This window comes from Mandrillus leucophaeus, unplaced genomic scaffold (genome assembly GCF_000951045.1).
Source record: "Mandrillus leucophaeus isolate KB7577 unplaced genomic scaffold, Mleu.le_1.0 Scaffold1443, whole genome shotgun sequence".
Classification (NCBI taxonomy): domain Eukaryota; kingdom Metazoa; phylum Chordata; class Mammalia; order Primates; family Cercopithecidae; genus Mandrillus; species Mandrillus leucophaeus.
In genome coordinates this window covers 342137-353202 of record NW_012101414.1, presented here as the reverse complement: position 1 = coordinate 353202, position 11066 = coordinate 342137, and the positions used below count along the sequence as shown (strand labels likewise).

Here is an 11066-nt window from a genome sequence, read left to right as displayed (position 1 = left end):
TCCACCACAGCACAGCAGTGAGCACAGCTAGGCAGAATTCCAGCAGAGTGCAAATCAGCATCAGAGACAGAGTTCCCTGAAAGTCAAGAAATAAAAGATTGGTGGTGCTTAGATCAGCTGAAGCCTTCATGCCTAGTTGAGAGGTGACCATACAGATGAAGACTTCCTCAACCATTAGAGAACAAAGAAAGGACACCATCAGGAAAATAAAACTGCTCCTCCCACACCTCACAATTGTCTTAATTCAACCCCTTAACTCATTCATTTCCTTGAGAGGAGAAAGGGAGATGAATAGTAACTAAATCAATGAATCTACTTCATACACTTATTTCTTACTTCTCTGAGACATCGATAGTTCTGATGACATTGTTTACTCGGCAAGAAAGCAGAGTGGTGTAATAACTCCCAGGACTGAGAATCAGTAGCTCCGTTCCAGTCTCACCTTTACTGCTTAGTAGCTGTGTAAGCCTGGATAAGTCTCTGTCTTTCTCTGTTTCCTCATGTATCAAACATGCTTACTAACATTTCTTTCTCAGAGATTTGTAAGGATCAAGGAGGCTTTGACTGTACAAGTCCTTTGTAAAATTCAGTATTGACATCCCTGTCTATGTATCTGAACTCCTTTGGATTTCTTCTTGATTTTTCTTATGGTTTCTTTGTTGTTTTTTATGTTTTTGCTTTTTTTGTGTGTGGCTGGAAGGCTTAGAAAAAATCCATGAAGGTAGTAAACTGCCAGAATTGCTAATCACCAACACCAACTCACAAGGAGGGGTTCTACCATTTCTGTCCTGAGACATTCTTTGTGCAGAACTGACCATCTGATAATAAAGGGAGATAATTTGATCACATGAACTTTTGGTTTGTGGTATTTACACACAGTTAAAGAGAAGATATAACTTTTTTCCATTACCTAGAAATTGTTCCAGCAAGCAGGCTCAACAGAATCTCTCTTATTTCCAATGTATCATAAATTTATACTTTTTCACTACCAAATTTCTCTGAAATTTCTCTTCAGAATTTTTCCCAAGTGGAATTGGCTGCACCCAGTGTTAATCTGTACCATTTAGTGTCAGCCTGATTTACTTGTACTTTTTCTCATTATACCGTTACCTTGGGAGCAAGGCCCTCTTTATAGTGAGTGCTGTACAAACATGACTTTCTCCAGACCTTTCTATCTGTCCATCTTCCAGTTGAGCTCCTGGCTTATCTCATTTTTATGATTGCAGGACAACAAATATACTGCAATCTCTTTACTCTTTTTTTTTTTTGACATGGATTCTCGCTCTGTCACCCAGGCTGGAGTGCAGTGGCGCGATCTCAGTTCACTGCAACCTCCACCTCCCAGGCTCAAGCAATTCTCTGCCTCAGCCTCCCACGTAGCTGGGATTACAGGTGCCCGCCACCATGCTCGGCTAATTTTTGTATTTTTAGTAGAGGCAGGGTTTCACCATCTTGGCCAGGCTTGTCTTGAACACCTGACCTCGTGATCCATGCACCATGGCCTCCCAAAATGCTGGTATTACAGGCATGAGCCACTGCGCCCAGCCATCTCTTTACTCTTATGTTGTCTGTTTTTTTCTCAATGTGTTGCTGACTGTGCACATGCCCCTTAATCTTTCAACTGCAGACATATTATTTCTGTTAGCCAAACTTCGTTGTTTTTCTTCTTCCAAAGAGATAGAATTCTCCCGCAATCATTCTCAATTACACTCTCCATCTCCCTATATTTCTTATCTCCTGATTTAATATATCATACTTCTTTCAGCTATAACAAAAAGCAACAATAATATTGCATTCTCACCTGATCAGTAGTATTCATTATTGTGATCATCAGAAGAAGCAGCCCTTATCTTCTATCCCCATATTTCCTATTCTCTTTTTCTTAGTACTGAATCTGATGTCTTCTCAAACCAAATTCACTCCTTACCACACACACATACTGGGTTCCCTTGTTGGCATATTCTGATCTCCTGGGTCCTTCTGCTGTTTCCATTCTTAATTCACCATTCCATGTACCAAAATTCTCAGTTTGATAAACTCATAATTTATGCTTCCAAAATTGGATTAGTTTGATAATTAAGAACCTCTACAAACAATAAGTTTTATTTTTTCATCATCAACCTTATTTAACATTTTCAATTCCACCCTATTACTATGTAATCACCTTAGTCTCATCCATGTAGTCCCCTTTGATTTACATAATCCTGACCTTCCCCCAGATGCCCAAACCAGAACCAATAGAGAGATTTTCAAAAGAAGGAATAACAAGAAATCCAGGCTTTTGAATACCTCATAAAATTAGAACATCCCATCTAAAATACTTACAGCCAGACTGGCTTTGACTGTATAGCAGTCCATGGTATAAAGTGGATCATGATAATAGTAAGAAACATAACTTCTGGTTGGTATATTATTTTTGTCCAACTCACACTGCAGGGAAGCAGGATTTAAGGCAGCCAGTTCGACAGACAGGATAATGAAACCCACCAGGGCAGACAGAGCACTCAGAATGCTTCCAACCAGGCTGCTATGCACCTGAAAGAAAAATGCTGGGTAAGGATCATTGCTAATGACCCATAAATTTCTTATATGTCTTTGCCATTAAATTGTAAGTTATTCCCTTATCTGTCCCCTCAGGAGGTCTGGGATTAATCATTTATTGCTGTATGCCTCTCCAGTGTACAGCAAAAATCTCTCAATCTCCGAGGTACATCTTGGCTGAACGAATGAACATATGAACTGGTTCCCCTTAAGCAGGATCTCAGTGGTGTGGTAGAGAATGTTACTCTCCTAAATTCTTTCCCCAGGACAGATAGCAGGGCCTTCATGAGGCTTTCCCTGCAACATTACCAAGAGAGCGTGACCCAAAGCAAAGGTGGCAATGTACCAGATGCAGTTTCTCTCTCACTCAACTCAAAAACCCCTGGTGGAAGCATCAGCTACACGGAAAAGGCAGATCATGTATTAGCATGGTGCAAAAGTAACTGCTATTTTTGCTGTAAAGCCACAATTATGTTTGCACCAACCTAATAGTTCACTCTTGCATGCCCATTGCCTCTCTCAAAAGCACACCTCTCAGAGATGAGTGAGGGGGTGGTTCTTAGTCTCAGGCAGGCCCTGGAACCTGGGCAGGCACACGGTTGGCCACACTGAGCGCAGCATGGGGTGACTGTGGGCAGAGGTCTAGGTGCAGCCCAAGGATGGTGTAATGTGTGGGAGGCAGTGGGAGGTATAAGAAAAAGGTCTGAACTGGAGGTCAGAATATTGAGGTCACAGTACTAGACTTGCCTTGGCTTATTCCCTTGGGTTATCAGTTCCTTGGTTTTATTTCCCACTCTGGTTCTCATTTCTACATTTATGAAGTGAAGGGAGTAAATAAACTGACCTCAGAAGTGACTTCCTTTACTCCAACTCACACAGAAAAGAGAATTGAGCTAAGAGCATTCTGAAAGCTATAGTTACAGGTAGGCAGGCTCCACGGCACACCCCACAGCTGTACAGTAGAGGGTTACTTAATCCCACATGGGCACTTCTTCTTTTAGAAACTCACCAGTTGATGCTCTGGGACCCCAATTTCCCAACATAATGACTAAAGGGTATACTCCTGGGCCTCCTGGTAGCCAGTAGTAGTCTTGATGCCTAGAGTATATATTTCTTAGAATAAGCTAGATTTGTCTTGAGATGGCACTCTTCTTCAGTCTCAAAAAGGGCTGGTACAATGTGTGACAAGAGCAGAACTCACTAAAGCCTCGATGTTTCTGGTGAGTGTGAGCCCACCCTGAGATCACATCCTGCATCCTTGAGCTTCCTGCATGTTCACTGTGGGATTGTTCTCTGGAATAAAAGGCCCATCTATTTCCTCCTGAAAGTTTGAAAGCACTAAAAGTTTGTGCCAGGCTACTCAGTGTGGTTGCCAATAGCCACATGGACTATCTATATTTAAAGTAAAATTAAGAGAAATTTTTATTCGGTTGCACCATTTGTATTTCACATCATCGACAGCCCCATGTGACTGCTATGTTGTACAGTGCAGCTGTAGTGCATTTCCCTCATCATAGAAAGTTACATTGCATTTCCATCATCATAGAAAGTTAAATTAAACAGCACAGATCTAGTTAGTAGTTCAGAGTCTAACTGCGGGGTCCAAATAATAATCTCTAAATACTGATGAGAAAAAGAATTGGCATTTTTCTGGGCACTCTTTCTCACTTCCTTGCTGACTTTGGGAGATTTTTGTAGCCAGAGCTTCTAAATTGAGTTTTGGTGCAATTGCATCATATGACGTTCTCTCACATCAGCCCCTTGAGGGATAATGGATTGAGTGAAGACTTAATGAAACTTTAGAGACAAGAGAAGATTCTCCCTATAATCCAGCCTTTATCTCCTTGCCACTTCCAACTCTAGTTTTTGCTGGAATAAGGCTTAAAGACTGGTAAAGCTTTTTATTTTCTTAGCCAACACAAATGACTAGGGACAACTTTTTAGGGTGCAAGAATTTATACTCAAACAAAATAAAAGTATTATCCTTCTGGTGAGATAGATGAAAGACTACACTCAGCCAGCACTACCCAAAACGACTGAAGTCCTCAGGGAGAAGGAAAATCTGAGACAGTCTAAAGGAGCCCGAGGAGACATCATGCCTAAATGTAATGTAGTATACTATAGCAGCCTCTGTGTCTACTTTGGATACCTCACATGAACAAAACTTTGACTCATTTTTTTTCAAGGGTTGTAACACCTGGGCTTAAAGAGTGGACCCCAACCAATAGACCTCTTTATAACACTGTCAGCTTCCTTGCCACTGAAAACCTGAATTTGAAGGCCAATTGTCACCAAAAGGACATCATAAACAGGCACAATTTCTCTGTGATAGATTCTTCGGCATGGGCAGAGGGAATATTACAATCCTCTGAATGCAGACTTTGATGTAGGGTACAATAATTGGATAAATGTGCTCTGAACAAGGATACAGAGGATCCAGGCCCGGCTCCTAACTCTAACAACTGTCTGCTCTGGAACTGAGTTTTCAACTTTTCAAAGTAGAAAGACTGGCCTTAACGAGTTCTGTCTAAGTTTTATTTTCATCCATTGGGTTGTGAGTTACAGTTCTTATACTCACCAAAAGCTTGGTTAACCTCTTCTCTGTGGCAATTGATAAAGAGCCAGAAATGATAAACTAAGATAAAAGAGAAAATGGTCAGGTCACTTTCCATGTACAGAGTAACTGCAATGTCACTATCAAAATGTTTATAGAAAACTGTCATGGGAAAAGCCTTGAGAACCCAGCAATCAATGAGGTAAATTCCATTTAAAGACATATATTTGTCCCTTTGTCCATATAACATTCAGATAGCATCAGAAAAAAAAGATAACAGAAATATATCCTAATAAACAAAAAGTATCCCACTAAACAAAAAAAATACCTTAAAAGCCAGGAAAGAATTTTTGTTTTTTTAATAAAATGAGACAGTTTTGGTGTAAGATGTTCTCTAGGGAAGGACATGAATGCAATGGTAAAAACAAAACCAAACAAAAAACAAACAAACAAACAAACAAAGTAGTAATTTAACAGAGGAGAAACCTGGAAAATACTACCCCAAACACATGATCACCGTTAATTGTGTCAGTGACATTATGTTGGTAGCATGACCCTTGATACGACTTGATGAAAATGGTGCTTTACCTCGTCATCATCACCCAAAAATTCATCACCACACTCTAAACATCAAAAAAAAATCAGACAAACCCAAAATTAGGAACATTCTATAAAAATCTCAGCCAGCACTACCCAAATCTATCAAAGTCCTCAAGGAAAAGGAAAATCTGAGCCTAGAGGAGCCTGAGGAGACATCATGACAAAATGTAATGTAGTGTAATACAGTAGCCTGGCATGGATCTTGGAACAGAAAAAGGTCATTTGGGGAAAACCAATGAAGTCCAAATCCAAGTGTAACTTTAGTTAATAAGAGAAGAAAAATGGACAAGATACACAAAAAGGTGGACTTCTTGGTGCATCAAATACACAAATGTAAGAAAAACAAATAGCTACCGAATTGCAGGAAGTTGAAGGAAAAAACATCTATGAAAGGGAAGCTTAACTATGAGAAAGCCTCCATCTAAGAGAAAGCAGTTCTCTGAGAAAAGGACTAAGTTCTTTTGAAACTCCAGACTTGCAGCTATTTCAGAGGAATTTCCTGTCAATCACTGGGCATAGCTATCGGCTCAGCCTTACGCGGGAATCAGTCAATGCAGTAAAAGTATTTTCAAAATGTTCAGAGATGTAAGTTTCCTTCCTCCATGATCCCCACAAGCATGGGGGGATCACAGTGTGGTTTCTCTGTGAGTGTATGATGTCTTCCATTGATGCTCATTTTTTTTTGTATAAAATGTTCCTTCCCAACTTTATTGTAATTCATGGAATTTTTTTTTTTTTTTTTTTTTTTTTTTTGCCTAAACCTGGAGAGAAGTCACTAGCTTCATCATAGCTCAAGATGATAATGTGAAAAATACGATAATCTTAAAAAGAAATGCTTATTTGTGTCTGATAAGAAATTGATCTAAAATCAGGCAACCCCTGTCATCCTGCCGTACTCAATCCTCCCTGAACTACACACACAGGAGAACAAGCTTCACTGTTGACTCCTTGCTCCTGGCAGATCAAACATAGCAAGGTGGCAGGTGGAAAGTCTAAGCTATTGTCATCTTCCTCCCGTCTTCGCCCCATCCTGCCCTCCTCAGAAACTCTACTCACAAAAAAGGGTCCTATGAATGGGTAAGCAGAGTTCAACAGTGTAGAAGTCACTTGGGTAAAATTTGGAGAGAAGGAAGCAGATGCCAACATGATTCCCAAGCTCAACACCATCACACCACACAAGATCTGGATAGTCTGTGGGAGGAGAAAGGGAGACTGAGGATGAAAACCAGCATTTGTAAAGACAGGGCCTTTTTGCCTCTCCCATGGCTCTAATGCATTATCACTTTCTGCAAGATCCCAGTGAGGATACAAACCCTGTGGAAGCTCTGGAGTGAGAAACATGAAAAGACACCCTGGAGGGTGTGCGGCTCTGCCACAGAAGCCACAGTCTTGGTGTCTGGCAGGTGCTCAGGAAGGCGTCTGCATTTCTGCCTCTCAGGTCCTGGTCTGCTCATGGCTCCTGCTTCCAGCTCACAGCAAGTGCTGGGATTTCCTTTCCCAGTTCTCAGGACCTCTGAGTCCCTGACTAGTTAACTGGCTTTCTACCTCCCTGAAAACAAGGGGCACCTGAAAGCCCCCACATTCCCTGCAGGATTGGCGGTGCAGAAGTCCCTCCCCTCATCTCCCAGACTCCACTGGCCGTGGAGTTTGCCCCTCTGGTCACCTCCTTGGAAACTGCAGTTCACAAACCAAAAGCTGAAGTTCTGGAAGCTCTATTTTTTATTTTTTACTTTTATTTGAAGTTCAAGGGTAAAAGTGCAGGTTGGTTACACAGGTAAACTTGTGTCATGGGGGTGTGCTGTACAGATTATTTCATCACCCAGGTATTAAGCCCAGTACCCATTAGTTATTTTTCCTGATCCTCTCCCTCCTCCCATCATCCACCCCCCGAAAGGCCCCAGTGTGCATTGTCCCCTTCTACGTGTCCGTGTGTTCTCATCATTCAGAAGCCATCACCCTTAGCAAACTAACAGGGACAGAAACCAAATACTGCATGCTCTCACGTCTAACGGAAGCTCTGTCTTAGGAGGTAGTTTCCCTCCTGGACGTCCACCTCAGAGATTCACAGCTCTAATATCATTTACTAAGAAGTTTTCTAGACCTTATGTCACATGAACCTCACAGAAACCCACGTGATTGTACATGAGGCAAGGAAACCAGTCCCATCAGGTCCTGAAATCCAGTCAAATGGAGTGCCTCACCTCAGATCACATAAGTGCAGAGGCAAACAGAAGGTGAATATCATTTCCATTCTCAAAAAAGTAAGGAGAAAAGAGGTAAAGGAGGTGTATATTTCCTCTAATTTGCAGTGAGGGTAAAATTCTTTGCAAAAAGTCGGTGTGGATTATTAAGCATGCAATTGTGAAATATATATATATACACACACACACAAAATATGTAATTATTTACCACCATTACTTTTGTAAAAAAAAATATAGAGAAGCACTGTATTGTAAAAATACAAAGACAACATAGAAAATGAATTCCTCATATTCAGAATAAGGGAAAATATATTTCTAAGACAACCTCTTGTGGAAAAGTTCTGGGACAGTTTTCTCCAAGTGGCTTCTACTCCAAAGTCCTTCTGGCAAAACTTAAGGGTCTCCACACTCAGGACAGATGACCAGTCCCAAGACATACATCATCTCTTCCCGCTTCCCCCAACCCCTCTCCAACATGTTCTGAATTAGATTTACCCCAATAACTTTGACTTCTGCCTGTAGACGTTTCTTCAGGCTACCCTGCCCCTGGTTGGTGGGTTCGGCTTTCTCTGCTTGGGAGAAGTTGATGACATTTGATGGGAGCACTATCATGGTCTCATTGGGAACAGGTTGTGATGTCATGATGGTGTTGCCAACTATGGAAGAAAAAATAGATTTACCTCTTAAAAAGTACAGAGCTCCCAGGTTCTGGCTCCAAAAACTGTAACTTGGTCTTTGCCAATTAGTCCAGGCTTGGCCTGTCCATTAGAGAAAGAAACTGATAATATGGAACAGTGAAAACCACACAACCTTGGTTTCATGAGGATTTTTCCATAATGTTTGACACAGTCCATTATCGATAATAAACACATCACAGGGTGGCAGCAACATGAATCTTGAGAGGCCCCAATGTCCAGAGGCAAAGGGTCACACAAAATTTGCAATATACAAAGGCAACCTCCCTTTCCCGTAGTCCTACGGACAACAACTGTATTGCCATATATTTGATGAATTTTCAGACTCATAAATGAACTCTGCTTACTTATTTTTTGTCTAATAATACTATTTATTAGCATTCATCTTAGATATGTTTATCATATTTTACTAGACATGTTCTTAGTTTTTATCCTGCAGTGCTTTTAATCCTTACAATAGCTCTGCATGTTAGTTAGTAAAAACATGTAATAAATAAGGAAATGCAAAATAAAGTTTAAGTTATGAATGCAAATAATATACATATTGCGCATATGTGTGGCCCAGAGTTAATGCTGAAGAAATATTTGCAGTTACCCTTATTGTTCACCCTGGTTCACACAGCTGGGAAACTGTAAAACCAGTCTTGGATCACAGCTTTCCTGGAGTCTGAAGCCTTTGCATAAATCTCTAGATCACGCCACCTCTTCCTACTTTCCCATCTGGCAATGCTAACCTGTGTCTGAGTTTACTCAGGCTGGAGAAGCAGCTGTATGCAGTGGTATGAGAACATGTCTTGGAGTCATAACACATAGGCTTGCATCCTCAGTCCTCCCCACTTTTTAGCATAAAGACCACCGAGGCTGTGGCATTTGTTGCTAAGCTCAGTTTGGATCCCTTTTCACTACACCATTCTCAACCCACAGGCTGCCCAGAGACAAGAGCTCTACTCCCATTAATTACACAATCTTAGGTAAGTGACTCACTGAGTTCACGCAATCAGAATACAGCGGAAACAGAGTTAAAAACAGATACTCCTTCCATCTGCCCACTCTATTTCCAAAGGCTCTAGTGTCTCTTAACTGCTGTCAAGGAGTTTCAAGTCATATTACTCCTCTCATGAGGTCACGGCAAGGGAACGGTGACATGAGAAAAGTCTTTCAGCATTACCTACCTGTGGCCGTTGGTTTCAGCTGAGTCCTCAGAAGCTCCCAAGAGGTTTTAACTCTGGGTTCTCAGTCCCATCAATGGTTTCTACTTACCTTCATCTTCTGAAAGTCATCAGCCCTTCCTTATTCCAGTGTTTACAGCTATACAGGATGTGATACTTACAGACTGTAGATTTGTGAAATGTGCCTGCACTTCCTTTTCTGTAAACTTCTAGTAACTTCAGAAAAACCATGAAAAAGACCACTTCATAACTGTGAGAGTTCGGGAGTCACGGAGCCTTCTGTGTGAATTGCCACTTCGAGGTGTACAAGTTCTCTGTTATTAGGCGAGTCTGTTCTTGGAGCTTCAGTTTTCTAATGTGTTAAATAGAGGAGCAATACCAACACTGGAGAATTGTCATAAACATGAGCAAAAATATTTATAAAAAGCGTATGCTGCTTTTGAGGCTTTCAATAACATGTAAATAATAATAATAGTGCTAATAATCATAATATAGATAAATAACAATATTCCATTGTATATAACCAACCATAATAATAATAATAATAGCAATAATGACTATACTGCTTTAAAGGAACATTCAGTAATATATAGCTAATAATAGTAATATAGAACATAAAAATTTAAAAAAAAATTGTTTTATATATACAGTTTGTGTATTTGCTTGTTTTGTCTTGCTTTTCTAATTCTCCAAGTCTTGGCAGGCTGAAAGCAACCTTTCAATACTCATTGCCCAACTGCTGCCTACCCTGAAGTCCTCTTCCTCCTCTGGCTGCTACTTTCTCTAACAACAGATCTTTGCCCTCCAGGAAGGTTGGGCTCCTCTAGGGAAGTATTGAAATATTGAAATGGAGAAGGAACAAATGGGAAAGATTCAGCAGGACCTAAATGAATTCAGCAAACTCATATCTGGCCTGGTTTTGTGAGGACAGAGGCACTGTGCCCCTTCAAACCCTTGGGTGGCATTCTTTGGGAGCTGACTTCAATGTATCAGGCAAGGAAACCAGAGCCAGCCAGGGCGATGGCAAAGCCCCATGCTGCCAGTTTCCTTCCTCCTTTCCTTGGAGGAGCTGCCAGAATGAACCCAGAAACACAACCTGAACCATCACCGTCACCTCAGAGGGCCATGGGTTCTGCACTTCATTCCACACATTAACTCTTCTGTTGAAGAAAAGAGTTAAGAAACACCATTTAGAAGGCTGGATTCGTTCTCAGGGTCTGAATGACACAGACATTATGAAATGTAATTGAATTGTCTTAAGTTCTAACAATAAATCTGAGAGGAGGAATGGACTCACCCAGAAAGC

At 40.9% G+C, this 11066-nt stretch overlaps 1 protein-coding gene across 1 annotated transcript in view; it reads right to left on the bottom strand.

The window, feature by feature from the left end:
• Positions 1-10480, bottom strand: part of LOC105535312 (membrane-spanning 4-domains subfamily A member 6A) — an 11325-nt gene extending 845 nt beyond the window's left edge. Inside the window, exons 1-6 of the mRNA XM_011974347.1 lie at positions 9922-10480; positions 8392-8552; positions 6752-6886; positions 5120-5176; positions 2326-2535; positions 1-76 (exon numbers count right to left, since the gene is read on the bottom strand). The exon at positions 1-76 is cut by the window's left edge and continues 15 nt beyond it. Coding sequence (XP_011829737.1) covers positions 1-76; positions 2326-2535; positions 5120-5176; positions 6752-6886; positions 8392-8552; positions 9922-9991 — 709 coding nt within the window. The 5' untranslated portion in view covers positions 9992-10480. The remainder of the gene's footprint in view (positions 77-2325; positions 2536-5119; positions 5177-6751; positions 6887-8391; positions 8553-9921) is intronic.
• Positions 10481-11066: the final 586 nt, after the last annotated feature.